Here is a 17,061-nt window from a genome sequence, read left to right as displayed (position 1 = left end):
TGTTTTACAATCATTGTAAAATTGTTATTTATGTTAGATATGTCCTGAATGATTTTAAAACATTTGAAAATCCGTTGTGCAATTTATCATTGTTAAGTCTCACAATGCCACTGAAAAATTCATTGTCGAACAACATTGAGTACTTCTGAAATAATTGTGCCGCAAATTACCAACTTGCCCATGTAGCAGTATTAGTTACAGAAGTTTTGAAAAAATGTTTACATCGCCATGTTAAATGGAAGTAACTAGATAACAAGTAATAATTAGTAATTATCATAATTTCATTGGACACAATATAGTCGTTTCATTAGTAGAGTCACCATGTTAGTTGATCGATGACTCGACTTTCAATCAACGAATTGATGATTAAATCGGATGCAATATTTTCGCTTTGGCCATAAGAAGCGATACCAGCTGTTATAGCGACGCGAAAAATTGAAGCGAATGCAACTATTCTCATATTACACAGCCGATTTTATTTAATTGCTTTGTGTTGATAGGTACGGTAAGCAATTTTTCTATAATATGTAAAATAGCTGCTTAGACGTGGGTGTTTTAAATGAAATCAATGAATGAAACACTTTTGGATAACATTTTTAATAAACAAATTTTTCAATAAGTAGTGAATACAATAATTTCAATGCAAGGTAAGGCGATCATTATGTGATAACATTTGATATTAATAGTATCACTGTGGTAAAACTTATTACTATAATATAACTTCTCAAAGACTGTTGGTAATTGATGTTTGATCCGATGAGGGGTCATCTGAAAAGTAAAATAAAAGTATTAGTGCCCATTCGATGAATAAGCCGATGTTATTACATTCACACTTGTATGAGTGCGTCCTGTTTTTACGTGTTACAAACTTGATTATCACGCTGGCAGCAGCCACGATTCCTCCTAAAACAATGCAAATGACTATCCATGGTAAATCACTCCTGCTAACTGCTTGAGCTTCCTGACATTTGCAAACTTCAGGAGCTATGCAACATCCATCGGTGCAGTTGCTGCAAGTAGGCTCACATAACATTGTAATGTTGGACATTTCGAATCCATCAAAACATTCGCATTCTCCTGGAGCAACACATTTACCGTTTGAGCAACTATCACAAATCGGCAAGCAGGAGTAGAGACTTTCTCGGTTGTCGTACCCTGTATTACAGATGCACACCAAATCATTACAAATTCCTGCCTCGATCGAACATTTATTTTCACATATTGAGCTACAGGAGCTAGTTTCATCAACCTGGTAGCCAAGATAACACTGACAGGTGTTTGGGGCGCTACACGTTCCATTACCACAATCCTGCTCGCAAACGGGACTGCAGTGTCCTTCGTCTCCTGGTCCGTGACCATCCAGACATCGAAATTCGCCTGGAGCGTAGCAAATACTATTTACAGGAAGTCCGTCACATGCAGGCTCACAACTAGCGTCCTTGAGGATATATCCGTCATTGCATCTACAATCATTCGGTTGAACACAGGCCCCGAACGTACAATTTATAAAATTCGGATCACAAAATGGTTCACAATTAGTTGCGTTAGCCATCACGAATCCTTTATTACACGTGCATTCATTTGGTCCCGAGCAAAAGCCATTCTCACAATTTTCATCGCAAATAGGTACACAAACTGTGGCATTCGCAAGTTTATAGCCAGGAAAACATTCACACATATTACTCTCCGTGCAATTTCCCTTCACACATGGTGGATCACACAATGGAGTACAACGAAGGATTTGGCTAGAATCTTCCACAAGCTCGAATCCTTGGAAACATTCACACGTATCTACGTCGGTACAGTTTCCAAGTGAACAATCTACAACCTCTGGATTGCAGAAAAATGAGCACACTTCAGGATTCTCCAATGTTTTTCGATAGCCACTTTCACAAAAACATTGATTGGGAGCGATGCAAGTGGCTTTCATGCATGGCGGATCACAAACTGGCTCACATTCATGATTGCTGCCAACCGTGAGCTGGTATCCTGTATGACATTTGCAGGTACTATCAGAAGTACAGTTTGCATTGACACACTTCGGGTAACATTTGGAAACACAACCCAATTTGTGATCTGAAGATTCCACTAACGAATATTCCTCGTTACAGCGTAACACGTTTGGAGCAATACAGATTCCGTTCTGATCGTTGATATATCGACGATCACAAAAGGGTTCACACACACTATCGGTCGTTTTTTGATAACCGTTCAAACAAGTACACTGTTGGACTCCCACGCAAATGCCATTCTTACAAGGCGGAGAACAAATCGGTTCACAGACGTGTGAGTCATTTGACTTTTCATAACCCTCAAAACACGTGCACTCATCCGGTTTTTCGCACATACCATTAACGCATCCTGGAATGCATTCAGGCGCACAACGGTTAGTGTCCAGTTTGAACCCAGTGTTACAAACACATCTATTGGGTGCCACACAAAGTCCATTGGAGCAGTTGAACCAACTGAAATCGCACACCGGAGCACAGGTAAACTGATCGTGCCTCGTTAGTTCGTATCCGAAAAAACACTCGCATCGGTTGCGACCGGAGCAAACTCCATTGATGCAAGGTCGATCGCATTTGGTCGTACAAACCGTGTTATTTCTTATTCCCAACTCCAAGAGTTTCTCATTGAAATAGAATCCATCTCGACAGACACACTGATTGAACTCGTTGCAGATCCCATTCACACAGTCATCGTTACACTTCGGCACGCAACGACCGGCATTATTCTTCACGAATCCCGTATTGCAGATGCACTGGTTCGGTGCAACACAGTTTCCACGGTCACAGTTTGTACACTGCGGGGAACACTTTCCGTTCTGCATCTGGTAGCCGGAGTTACATGTGCACGTGTCCGGTCCGGTACATCGACCATTTTCACATGGTTCTCGGCAAACTGGGATGCACTCCGTTCCATTACCGTAGTATCCATCGCAGCAGCCTTGCTTCTGTTCCAATTCATAGTCAAGCTGTAAGGAGATGAGAAAAGTTTTTCTTATCACTAGGTCCAAGCAATCTGCGCATAGGTGTTACATAGCAATACGTTTCGGAACAAGTCGTGTAGATGTCTTTACTCATTGATCGCCAGCCACATTGATAATTGCATTGTACGTATTTGGTGTCGGTCCAGGACCGGGATCGGGATATTGGTTTCCTGGATTGGATTGGAAGTATCATTCGGCAAATCATGAAATGGTTTGATGGAATCTTACTTTACTTCAACGTCACAAAACTGGCAAATGGCATTTTGCAACAGAAAGAAAAATAATACTTGATTCAAGAGCTTCATCTTGAGCGAATGTACGATTCAAACTGACTGACTAAGCTCCTCGGAGGTCTGCTTTCATCTGCGATATCAGGAATTTATATCAAGGTTATGATGGAGAAAAGTCTTGTAAGTCATGACGTTTCGTTGTTCTTATCATGAGTTCGGTTCTTATTCGAGAGAATTTAAATAGACTCGTGAATAATAATATGCTTCTCGAACAGCACATTCCGCAGAATACGTTCTGCTTGGGTGTGATTACTTTTAACCCTTTAATTTCGCTAACATCACAGGGAATTGCGTGTACTTACCAAACAATTGTTGGTAGGATACTCAACGCGAACAGTTTTCCAATATCGACCGATACAGGTATAATCAACGCTAATCATCTTTGCAGCATTCACGGTGATAGATTTCACGAATGGTTTTCTGCAGTTGAATGAAACATGAATAACTATTTGTAATTATTTGTATGTATTTTGTTTACTTACAAGCGTTTTCTACTGCAATACTGGGCATCACAAGTGCTTGCAAGTGACAACCCGAAGGAAAATACTAGCAATAGATGGATCCTTGATCGCATTTTCTCGGTAAAAACGCGATCAAATTCAAAAGACGGCATTCTCCGTTAAAATCGCGCACCAGAATAAGCTAAGCTGATATGCGTATGAGGTAATGCCACTGATTCTTGAAGCATGACTCATTCATAAACCCTGTTTGTTTTGGTTTTCTCATTCGCTTTTAAGGCTTCGAGGATGGAGTCGTCTCAGCAGAAAAGAGCGAGAGTCCTAAATATTAATCCAAAGTGCACTTCATGTTTTTTGGCGTAACAACTGTAAATGTGTTCCGTACTCAAGCCAAGGTAAAGGATTAAACTAACATTAAAATAACATATTTTTGAAACGGATTTAACTCTTGATTTCATGATAAGTTAGACTTTCGGTTGCGGAGTTACACAGTGATATGCGTTGGAATTGGCAGTTAAAAAATTGCTTCTTATTTAGGTATCGTCTTAGACTTGCAGTTGGCGGTTCAATGCAAACGGCGCTGGTCTTACAAGCCAGTTGTCATATGTTCGAGCACCGACCTGGAAGGATTCATAGTGTCAGTAGAATCGTAGTACTAGCCATGCAATGATTCTGTACGCTAATAATCGGCTACAAAGTCCTGTTGAAACAGAAAGGCCAAATTCCACAAAAGATATGTTATGCCAAGACATTGCTTGCTTAGACTCGTCAGTGCATAACAGTTTATGTTGAACTGTTATGTCACTTAGTAGTCCAACAAAAACCGTCTAGCAGACGTTAAGTTAATGCTATTTGCAAAATGGTTTTTTGATAACCCCTCCTAAAAGGAACATCTTTTTAAATTTCTCAGAGATGGCTGAATTTGTATAAGCAAAAATTGAGATCTAATGACTATCGATAGTTTTTCTATTTTACCCTACTTCTGGTGGACTTATTTATATTGTGAACAAGCAATCTCATTTTGATTGTATTGGTCAATGATTTCTGGTCTCGGCACCGAAAACAGTGGCAACATAACTCTAAATTTCAAATTTTATATAATTCTTATGTAAATGCTAATAAGCTAGGCATCAATTCTCCACTAGGTAGATTAAAATTAGTTTAGTAAAAAAATCTGTGAGATAATCTCTAATTAAAAACCTGTTTTAATACACCTAGTAATGTAATGATGCCTTTCTCATATCAATCATACTATCATATATAATACTGTGGTATTTTTCAAAATAATTTTCTTCGATTCTTAAAAGAATAACCGAAATCGGTTTGTTTAACTGTCTACTGATAAAAACTATCAATTGGAAAACATTTTAGGTCGATTCAGAATTTTTTTAAGGTTTTTCCCCATTTTCAGTGATGGTATACCATTTTTAACCCACTTTATCCTATATTCCCGGATCCGGAAGTCGGACCCGCATGAAATTAAGGAATTACGTTTGGGACCACAGGACCTTTCATTTGAACCTAAGTTTGTGAAAATCGGTCGCGCCATCTATGAGAAAAGTTAGAACATTACAGTGATTGCATAACCTTTCTATATGAGAAAGGCAAAAATATTTCCATTTCAACCTTTTTCGACGAGTGCAACGTCGACGGTGCAATCATTTATGACATCGAGTCAGAGTCATTTTACCGAAAACCATTTCGCCAACAGCCATTTCGCCGACAGCCATTTCGCCGAAAGCCATTTTCCCGAAATTTATTTCATCGAATTATACAATTTTCTTAATTGCCTAATTGGAATTGATTTAAATTAAAGACGAATGAAAGATGATAGTGTTTTCGTCCGTTGTGTTGACATACAATCGTACTTCTAAACTATAAATATGAATTTAAAAAAACGGATAATTTAATTCCGACGGAAGGTTGACGATAAACTCAGCTGACGTTGCCATATTGGTTTCGGTTTCGGTTTCAGACTATCTTGGACATAAAAATAAATAAATGTTTTCACTGAATAGTCAGTATTTGCAGTTTTTTAATTCATAATGTGTAGCATACGAAATTACTTTTTCGGCGAAATGTCCCTTTCGCTAAAAAATGGTTCTTTCGGTGAATTGACCTTTTCACCCACTTGATTCCTATAACTTCTTCTTACATACCATTTCGATAAAATTAATAATTTTTGAGTGACCATAACTTCATTAAAGCTGTCTTTTGTCGAATCGATCTCTCCATCCGTGCGAAACAAAAGCATACTGAAAATGAGTTCAAGGTTTAATCCAAATCGGTATGTGTGAAATCTGACGACTTTTTCCAGTTATAGAGTCAGAACTAATTGGCTCAAGTGGCACGTTCCTTCATATATATACTTGAATAATTCAAGAGAGGCAATAAAAACTACACGGCACATGTAGTATTTAAAGATTCTAACTTTAATTATAATTTTTATCATGTGGGCGGAGACCAGAAGAGAGTACGTGGAAAACCTTACGTCATATCTACGGCAAGGGACAGTTCCATAAACTAATTTTATTTATTTTATAAAGTGAAGTGGACGTTCTCAATTTGACAAGAAAATATTTGTAACTTTTCAAAAACATTGATGTTTTGTAAGTTGTAATATTTGTCTTTTCCACGCTCTCGTTTATTCCATCAGGTCGATAGGGGCTGGGTCCAGTGGAAGATTGATAGTTCCGGTATCTTTCTCCGGACAGGACCAGCCTAGAGATCAATTGTGGCTTTTTACGACAGGGAAGCAGGAAACCCATTGGATCTACTCTTGGCAAACTGGCAAATTGCTCCGGAGCAATAAAAATTTTGCCAAAAGGGGGTTCAATGGGTTTTTTGCTTCCCTGTCTTAAATACTCAAAAGTTTTGTAGAAATATTTTTTTACACCACGATTTTTGTACCACTCTGATTTTGTTTTATGTAATATAGATAATTTTTCATGAAGGATAGTAAATACACTTCCATATGATATCTGTGTCATCTCAGCAATCTCACGGAGCTTCACTTTACGATCTTTCATTATAATTTTTGTCACTTCACTCACATTTTCCGGTGTAACGGCTTCCACAGGTCTACCCGAGCGTTCCGCGTCATTTGTGTCGGTACGACCACGTTTAAACTCGGCGAACCACCGATCGTTACTTTTGATGGACAAGAGTCCGGGTAACATTTTTCAATCCATTGTTTCGCTTGCACGTTGTTTTTACCTATTAAAAAACACGAAACTCGGTTTTTCCATTTTTGTGAACTACAAAACGACTTTACTCCAACCTCGATAACTCAGCTGTTTCTGGTCGGATCGACTTAAAATTTTGACCCGTTTCAAGCAAAGGTTAGTACTCTAGAAAGACGCGGTTACTGGTTTACTACGAGCGCCATCTCTGCTTTAGTTTCGGGACGTATTGATCCATGTGTTAATTCATATTGGTTATTACTTTTCTGATTGAGAGATGTATTTATTTCATTCATACACCAAGCGAAACGTTTTAACACCAAACTTTTGGAGAGCCATTGCACTTTACTGTGCAGGAGGAGCTCGAATAATTGAGTCTCCATTTCTGTTAAAAAAAATATACAAACGATACAATTCATAACAACTCAATTTGCCAAATGACGAGAAACTCCATTCGTGTAGAATTTTACAGGTTTTCTAGTGTATATCGCACTCGACTACCAAGTGCTACTGTATGGGTTTATATGTATCAATTATTCATTAAGCAGATATGTGCTTCTGTGGCTCAGCCGATTAACTGGCGTGCTTTGTGATCAAATGTTTCTTGGTTTATGTCGCGCTGCTGCTATCTATGTTTTGTTGTATTATTATATTATCCTTTATTTCATTCGATTTAAAGTTTTTTTTTGTAATTTTCGAATCACATAATTTGACATGTTCTTGAATACAACTTACCTTGCCTTACCTAACAGCTATAGGCCTGGGGTGTCCTTTGCTGTATCAAGCATACGTCTCCACATAAATCGGTCCATGGGTGCCACTCAAGGCACGAATGCTTCTGAGATCACCCTCCATTTGATCGATCCACCTTGCTCGCTGCGCTCCTCTTCTTCTTGTACCAGTCGGATTAGATTCAAGAACCATTTTCACTGAGCTGTCGTCCGACATCCTTATGACATGCCCAGCCCATCGTAGAGAATCCGATTTTAGCTGTCCGTACGATGGGTTGTTCTCCTAGCAGCAGTTGCAATTCGTGATTCATACGACGTCTCCACGTTCCGTCTTCCATCTGCACTCCGCCATAGATGGTCCTTAGTACCTTTCTTTCGAAAACACTGAGGGCGCGTTGGTCCTTTGCCAACATAGTCCAGGTCTCGTGGCCATAGAGAACAATCGGTCTAATGAGCGTTTTGTAGATGGTCAATTTCGTGCGTTGGCGTACTTTTCTCGATCGGAGGGTTTTTCTGAGTCCAAAGTACGCACGATTCCCTGCCAAAATACGTCTATGAATTTCTCTGCTGGTGTCATTATCAGCGGTCACCAGTGAGCCCAAATACACGAACTCGTCAACCACCTCGATATCGTCACCGTCTATCAATATTCGTGGTGGGAGGCGTAGTGTTTCTTCTCTAGAGCCTCTTCCTCTCATGTATTTTGTTTTCGATGCATTTATGGCCAGTCCGATACGCGTAGCTTCAGCTTTCAGTCCGAAGTAGGTTTCCATCATCTTCTCAAGGTTACGTGTTACAATATCAATATCGTCAGCGAAGCCAAAAAGTTGTACGGACTTTCGGAAGATCGTGCCACTCGTGTCGATCCTCGCTCTTCGAATCACACCTTCCACGGCAATATTGAACAAGATACAGGAAAGTCCATCACCTTGACGTAGCCCTCTCCGAGATTCGAAGGGACTCGAGAGCGTCCCAGATACTCGGACGTAGCACATCACTCTATCCATCGTTGCTTTGACCAATCGCGTCAGTTTATCCGGGAAACCGTATTCGTGCATGATCTGCCATAGCTGTTCTCGATCGATTGTGTCGTATGCCGCTTTGAAGTCAATGAATAGGTGATGCGTGGGTACGTTGTTTTCACGACACTTCTGGAGTACTTTTCTTATTGCGAATATGTGATCCGTAGTGGCGCGGGCTCCAGTAAATCCCGCTTGGTACGGCCCTACGAATTCGTTAGCTATTGGTAATAGACGACGGCAAAGGATTTGGGAGAGTACCTTGTAGGCGGCGTTCAGCAAAGTGATTGCGCGGTAATTGCAACAGTCTAGCTTATCGCCCTTTTTGTAGGCGGGGCATACCACCCCATCCATCAATTCCTGCGGTAGAATCTCCTCCTCCCAAATCCTAGAAATCATCCAGTGCAGTGCTCTAGCCAGTGCCTCTCCTCCATGTTTGAGCAGCTCACCTGGTAACTGGTCATTGCCCGCGGCTTTGTTGTTCCTCAGCTTGCCGATCTCCTCACTTATCTCCGACAGATCAGGGGCTGGGAATCTGTCGTCGGCTGAGCGTGCACCCAGGTTGATTCCTGTACCGTTCTCTGTATCTTGTGCTTCGCCATTCAGATGCTCGTCATAGTACTGCTTCCACCTGTCGATCACCTCACGTTCGTTCGTGAGAAGGTTACCACTGGTATCTCTGCACATTTCGGCCTGTGGTGTGTAGCCTCTACGCGAGCGGTTCACCTTCTCATAGAATTTCCGTGTATCATTTGCGCGGTACAGCTGTTCCATCGCTTCGTGATCTTGGTCTTCCTGGTTGCGCTTTTTCCTCCGGAAAACCGTGTTCTGTCTGTTCCGCGCCTGTCTGTTTCGTTCCTCGTTCGCTCTAGTGCGGTGTTGCAGCATCCTCGCCCTTGCTGCATTCTTCTCTTCGACCAACTGCTGACATTCGCCGTCAAACCAGTCATTTCCTCGATTCGATAACCTCGTACCTAGAACGGTTGCAGCAGTGCTACTCACGGCGGACCTTATGTTCCTCCAGCCGTCTTTAAGAGTCGCCGCGCCAAGCTGCTCTTCCGTTGGTAGCACTAGCTCCAGTTGTTGCGCGTATTCCTCTGCAGTACGAATGCTACGTAGCTGCTTGAGATTGAGTCCCGGCGTTCCTGTGCGACGAGTATTGTGCACCGTCGATAGTTTTGAGCGCATACAAACCGCGACAAGGTAGTGGTCAGAATCCACAAGGTAGTGGTCAGACATTGATGACGTCGGAGAAGAATCGCCCGTCGATGAGAACGTGGTCGATTTGATTTTCCGTATGTTGATCAGGTGATCTCCAGGTGGCTTTGTGGATATCTTTGCGGAGGAAGAAGGTGCTTTGAATACAAATTTATGTGAAATACGACGCTCCATTTATGTACGTGTTATAAGATGTAAAATCACAAGATTCTTTCGAACTATGTACATGTGTTTGAAGACGCGGTTCGGTGAAAAGCGAGATAACAGTGCTGTCTAATTCTCGTTTATTAATTTCGATTCTTAAGAACTTTTTACAATATTTACGTATATACGTAGCACTAAAGAGCTGCTGCATCACATCACTCACGGCGAGCAACTTAGCTAAGCTCTCAGCTAACACATCAGGTCAAGTCTATACCCAGATCCTAATTTCTCTAGACTATCGACTGTTGATTGCCGTAATGGTTCGCTGTTGTTCGATTAATGAAACTTATAGGTTTCCACAAAACCAGAATATTAAACGTACATTTGGTTTAGTTGTATAGTCCACACATCAAAAGCTATTGTGACCTTAAATGCCTGTCTTCAATGAGATTTTTTGACATCAGATCCCTTCTGGGCAGGCTTCTATGGTGCACCGGAAAAAAATTGTGACCAGACTGCATACCATGAATTATCATAATAGCACTTGGACCGTACTTTACAGTCTGCCGCTGAGGCCCACAATTTTCCATATCTGACAAAAACCGGACCTGAACAAGTGGCACGGTTCATTTCCATGAGATAATTAATGTTTACATTATTTTAATTACATTTTATATGTGTATTTTTATGCACGATTTCGCTATTCTCCTTACGTTACTGTACGGGGAGATAGAATGGTCCGAACTATTGCTTTTTTCCATTTTTCTTGTCCTTTCTTCCGAATGAAAGGTCATTAGTATTTATGGGCAGATTGGCATAAAAACTTAGCTTTTTGGTCAAGTATTACTAACAGAACGGTGATCACTCGACTATTCTGTTTTGGTATTCAGTATTATTTGAGAACGTTTCACATGTTTGTTAGAAGCTTCAACAAATTATGTCTTTTTTCCAAATCTAATTCACCGACCGTCGAACTACAAATAGCGAAATTCATCAACGGGATTCTTATCAGGAGCCGCGAGGGGAAAAAAGTTTTTCCTCTCACCGCACGAAACGCCCCAGAGGAAATCATGTTTGCAAAGATTGAATAACACCACTAATTGATTTAATCCTCCCTCCTCATTTACTCGAATCACCACACAGTAAATCTTCCACTGTGTTCGTCCTTCCAAGTCGGTGTGTATCGCCCTTTACAAAAGCACACCACGTACGTACGTGATTTGTTTACCGAACTAATGTAATTTTGCACAAAAGTTGAAGCGATCCTCATCAATCTTTAACGCCCGGGGTTCGGGAGTTGCTTCTTAGACAAAAACAAACAAAATTTTGCCTCTCGGGTTGGCTCCACCAACCACCAGCAGTCTCCTCCGGGCTGATGCTGGAAAGAGCCCAATCACTGTCACAGTAAAAGTCTTGTCTGGTCATGTGGAAAACTCATCGAATTCGATAGGTTTTGCAGACATTCTTGCAGTGTAACTTTTGATTTGTATTAGCTTGTAATAAATGCATTTTCTGCCTCCACCAAAAAATCATTCAGGGAAGTGCAGTTTGCTCGTATCAGTTATTTGAAAGTTACATTGAAAATCATTAATAAAAAATTCCCTTTGCCGCGATAGTATCGACTTAAAAATTCATAAATTTCCGCAGGTTTTCCTTAAAACTGTTCATGTATTTTCCCTCGTACTGCTCACTGAGTATGGGATATATAGTAAAAAAACTGCAAATGAACATTCACACAGCTTCCAGCAACGGTTTACCTAGAATGATTAAAACAAGGCCGGTGAAAGATTTGGGTTTACCCGCCTGAAATTTTGTGTGGAAAACAATGGTTATGTTATTAACTCGTTCAAGAACTACACACACACACTCGTACTTAAATAACATTTCCGTTAGAATTGAGAGATACTTCAAAATAGTGAGTCGTTTCCTCCGGTACACCAAAGTACTCTCCTGGACTTACTACGTTTCACCGGCCCTGGATTATATTCTCCTGTCGTATAGCAAAGACCCAGCCAGTGGGTTGCGTGAAAATTGAGTACTTTTCACTGGTGAAGTCCGGACTCCTGCATGGACACACATGAGTGTGAATGTGTATGAAAACAGAATTTTATGTATGCAGAGTGCAGACCGATAAATTACCACCATTCCCAATTTGGGCTTATATTTCATTACCTGATAATTTATACGTGCGATAAATAGCCTATTTTCCTCGATTTGGTGAGGTATGATAGGATAATTATTGTAGTAAATTGGATTTTTTTACTGATTGGAACATAAAAGGCTGAATGAGAAGGATGAAAATTTGTACGATAAAGCGTAATTTGCTTTTCTTGATGTGTCGCAAAAGTCGAATCTTTAATTGCATACTGTCGGAGTGGTTCTCCAACAGAAGAAATATAAAAATGAAGAGAATTGAAATGAAATAGGACTACTGTACCAAAAAGTCAACTCATTAGTAGAGTCGCCATGTTATTCTGCCGATTACTCGACTTTCAATCAACGAATTGTTATAAAATCGAATCTTTGCTTCGGCTAGCGTTCATAAACCAAGTAAACTGAAATTTGGTACTTTTTAGCCCCGCGTCCTCCCTCGTAGACATTCGCAGACATTCTCAAATACTCCGCTCCCTCCATCCCCTCCTTTCTTTTCATTTTCACAAAACATGAAAGAATTGTTTTCGATCTATTCTCTGTGGCTTGTGGTATTATCACTTCTTCAGTCACCGATAGTTCAACAATATTTTTACGGCTTTACCGCGGGTAATTCATTAATGCAGTTGAAAATAAAACTGAACCAGAAAATGTTTAACCAAATATTCACGGAACGACCGAAATTAGCTCTGCGCCTAATTCGTATTACTGTTTTTGAATTAGTTGATTTTAACAACAAAATTTCCAAAATAACTATAAAATTAGTTAAAATTTAGAATTTACTGCGCTGAAAAAAACTCTTATTTTTAGAGAATGTGTTTAGTTGGCGAATATTCTGGACACAAACCAGCAATATTTCAATCCAACACGAAATTCTCATTGACAACTAATTTCGTTATTAAAATCAGAAACTTTGATTCTATTTATCTATCACCGTCATTACTGAAGGACAGCAGTGTCAAAGCAAAACAATCCATTAAAAAGCTCAAAGGGACAGTCTTGTTGAAACTGCTCGCAAATTGTTTAGATGTTTTTCGCATGTGTTACGATATATCCCTATATAAATTTCTAAACCGATATGTAAAAATGACGTAAACTGTTAGTGGAAAGTGTATTTATTCAGAATTTGTGCGCAGTTGAAGCGATTGTGGGTAATAATGTTTTTACGCGAAACAGTGAAGTGAGTTTCGAATGTTGCACTCTAATTGCACACGTCAAATGATGTTTTTTTGTATATTCTCATTCCGGGCTACGCCGTCCGGTGTACTACTTGTATTCGGTTTTTGTTTTCCGAGTGCTCAAAGTTTTCAGTGGGAGAGTCGATTTCGCGAAGTCGAATGAAGAAAACAGCGATTTAGAAGTAAAATTTTTCAAAAAGAAGTTTATGTTTCGCTTATGTCTTTTTCTCCAATACATCATCGTATTTATACCTGCAAATATAGAAAAGATAACCGCGACTGAAATTTTTTTCGGTAGTAGTGTGCCATCTAGTGGCTAGTAGTCATTACGGTGTTAACGAGCGCCATATAGCTGCTGATTGCAGAAACCAATTCAACCATTTATGTTGGTTGAAAACAACGTTTTATTTCTCTAATTCAACTAAAAAATTAGTTGAATGGATATGAAGCGTGCCTTAGCTAAGAAATGACAGCACGTTTAATTGGTGAATTCAACAAAAAAAATAGCCATTTCAACAAATATTTTATTATTATTAAGAGAATTAGAATTAAAAAATCTAAATCAGCAAAAGTAAGATTTTTTTAGTTGTCTCAAAAAATAACTAACTAAAATCAGAAAATCAACTAATTTTTTCGCCAAAATGCTAATTTCGGTCTTTCCGTGTTGATATACATCCCGAGAACACTCCGAAGTAGTGTTGCTATGAAACATAATCGGTCAGTTGTGTTAACCCTTCGTTAATATCGTCGAAACTGTCGTAACGGTACTACACAACAACGTTCGAACATGTAGTATTTACTACAATTATTCGGTAGGTAGCTCCAGCGGTTGCTACTCGTGTGTTTGCTGATAAAGTGAAGTAAAAAATTAAATAAAGTGGCATTTTTGCAGCAGTAAGTACTTTTCTTGCTTTGTGCATACTTATTCCAGCTTTTCCGGCTCCGAGTCGATACGGCATACAATAAATGCTCAAATTCGAAGGTAGCATTAACAACATGTTCGAACTTGTTTTTTTATTCATACCAAACGTGTTTTACTCTGTGGACTATGTTTTTGAGAAGATACTACAAAAGATACTGCTTCTATGTCGTAGAAGGCGACAATTGCAGGAGTTCGTTTTTCACTTCAGTTTTCAATGTTTCGCTTCTGATTACTCTATTTTACTAAATTATCTCTTCGTTCAACCTATCAATTTCCGTATAGCTTAGGAGAAAAGTTTTATTTGCAATGTTTTCTTCTTCCATGTTATTGATTATCTTTCAGGATTATAAATTGAATGATAAAAATCAACTATTGCGTAAATCCGTTGATATTACAACGTTAATAACAGAGACAACATATATCGGTTTATTGAATACATAATAACACCTGTTTTAATCCACCTAATAGTGTAATGATGCTTTTCTCATATCAATCATACTATCACATATAATACTGTGGTATTCTTCAAAATAATTTTCTACAATTCTTAATTCTTCACGTAATTTCATTTAAAAAAAATAGGGAATTTGTAAATTTCATTTACAAAAAAAAATTCTTCCGTGGCACTTGTGTAGTGCGCAGTAGTATATACGGTCTCTAGTAACAACAAGTGTTGGACTAACATTCCTTCCCATTCCTCAGACGATCTACGTTCGGGCCTGGCCGGCACCGGTACTGATCAATGAATTCTGGGGTTACCAGAAGATGTAAATTGAAGGATGATTTACCAATCCCAGGTTGGATCATCCCGCTGTTTTTTAACTCGTTGTATTACTGCCTTAGCAGGACCGCTTAGCACTATTTTCAATCGATCGTTTGAACTAGCAAAATTCCCACTTATATTGAAGCAATCATTCATGTGCCCCGTATTCAAGAATGGGAATTGACGAAATGTGGCAAATTATCGCGGGATAACCAGTCTCTCTGCTTCTTCAAAACTTTTTGAAATTATCATCAGCGAGGCTATCATGGATCGTGCAAGGAATTACATCTCATTCGACCAACATGGGTTTATGCCAGGACGATCAGTTACAACTAGTTTAATGACGTCAAAGTGCATCGCTTGCATGGAGACTAAGGCACAGATGGATGTAATCTACACGGATCTAAAAGCTGCTTTTGACAAAATTGACCATGAAATACTGTTGTTGTTTTATGGTCATCACCGCAAACAAACTGATATGGACGGTCATCGAAAAAAATCGATGACCGTCCATATCAGAAATACTGTTGTGCAAATTGTCTCATTTCGGGTTTTCTGCTCAGCTTGTGTCGTGGTTAAACTCGTATCTTTCTGGTAGGATTTTACGAGTAAAATTGGATAATTGTACGTCATCGCAATTTTCGAATAGTTCTGGAGTTACACAAGGCAGTAATTTGGGACCATTGCTATTCACACTGTTCTTCAATGATGTTTCATTGGCTCTGGGAGATGGTTTCAAACTGATATATGCAGACGACTTAAAATTGTATGTCGTAGTTCGAACTGTGGAGGATTGTCGGCGATTACAGCATCAACTACAACTCTTCTTCGATTGGTGCTGCGTAAATAATCTTTTTATCAACGTTTCAAAGTGTCAGGTGATGACGTTTCATCGTAATATGCATCCTGTTAAATTCGACTACTGTATTGGTGGTTCAGTCCTGACTAGAGTGAACCTGGTGAATGATTTGGGAATACAAATGAATGAAATATTGACATTCGATTCACATCGATCATTAATAATCACGAAAGCGTTACGTCAATTGGGATTCATTTCTAAAGGAATGGAAAGATTCACACTGTTTGAAGGCTTTGTACTGTTCACTGGTTCGGCCAATCCTTGAGACCGCGTTAGTTGTTTGGTTTCCTCATCAAATTTCGTGGTGCATGCGAATTGAACGTGTTCAAAAACGCTTCGCTCGTTTGGCACTGCGACACCTGCCGTGACGAGTACCAGCAAATCTGCCACCCTATCCTGATAGATGTAAACTAATTGGAATCGATACTTGGCAACGTCGCCGAAAAATTCAGCAAGCATTGTTCGTCGCAAAATTGATTAACGGAGAGATTGATGCACCTGAGTTACGTTGTGGAATGAATTTTCGGACACCGAGTAGAACACTGCGAAATGCAACTCTGCCTCAGCACAGATTCCACAGGACTCTTTTCGGATATAATGAACCGATAGCCGCTTGTATTCGAACGTTCACTCCAGTCGAAGATTATTTCGAGTTTGGTGAATCATCTAGTCGCTTTGCTAGTAAATTTAAACGATGTGCCATTATGTTTTGACAATGTTTTACAATATTTATTTTTTTTTTGTTATTTATTTAGTATGTAGTTAGCCGTTTTAAGATTATTGTAATTTTTTTATTTTTGTGTTTGTTCCTGTAAATTTTTAAAAGATGGTGGTTTTTACGCCCGTATGAGAATGACAAACAAGACTCAACTCAAATGGGCTTTTACCCACCCTATCTGTCCATTTAGATTCGTTTATCCGATGGACATAAACAGAAATAAATAAATCATCTAGAAATTACCTGTACAATTTCAGCTAATCCCGATCAGTAACGGAGTAGCAACCAGGGGTGGTCGCTCAAGCTCAAGCTCAATCCTTCACCTTTCCCAGTTCCGTTTCACGTTATAACAAAAAATAAAAGAAAATTTTTTGTTGGGCTGACTAAACTTCAAAGTAATTTATTTTAAATAAATTGAATGATAAAGCTAGGTGGACTT

General features: G+C 39.4%; 1 protein-coding gene across 1 annotated transcript; it reads right to left on the bottom strand.

Annotated features, from left to right (window-relative positions):
* Positions 1 to 637: 637 nt before the first annotated feature.
* LOC131438584 (tenascin-like) lies at positions 638 to 3,251 on the bottom strand. The gene is made up of 4 exons (XM_058608692.1): positions 3,223 to 3,251; positions 3,039 to 3,159; positions 826 to 2,974; positions 638 to 768 (listed from the first exon to the last, which is right to left on the bottom strand). The coding sequence occupies exons 1-4, from the start codon at positions 3,249 to 3,251 to the stop codon at positions 725 to 727; spliced, it is 2,343 nt and encodes a 780-aa protein (XP_058464675.1). The 3' UTR covers positions 638 to 724.
* Between the last annotated feature and the right edge of the window lie 13,810 nt (positions 3,252 to 17,061).

The sequence above is a fragment of the Malaya genurostris genome, chromosome 3, assembly GCF_030247185.1.
Source record: "Malaya genurostris strain Urasoe2022 chromosome 3, Malgen_1.1, whole genome shotgun sequence".
NCBI lineage: Eukaryota > Metazoa > Arthropoda > Insecta > Diptera > Culicidae > Malaya > Malaya genurostris.
This window is presented reverse-complemented; position numbering and strand designations above follow the sequence as displayed.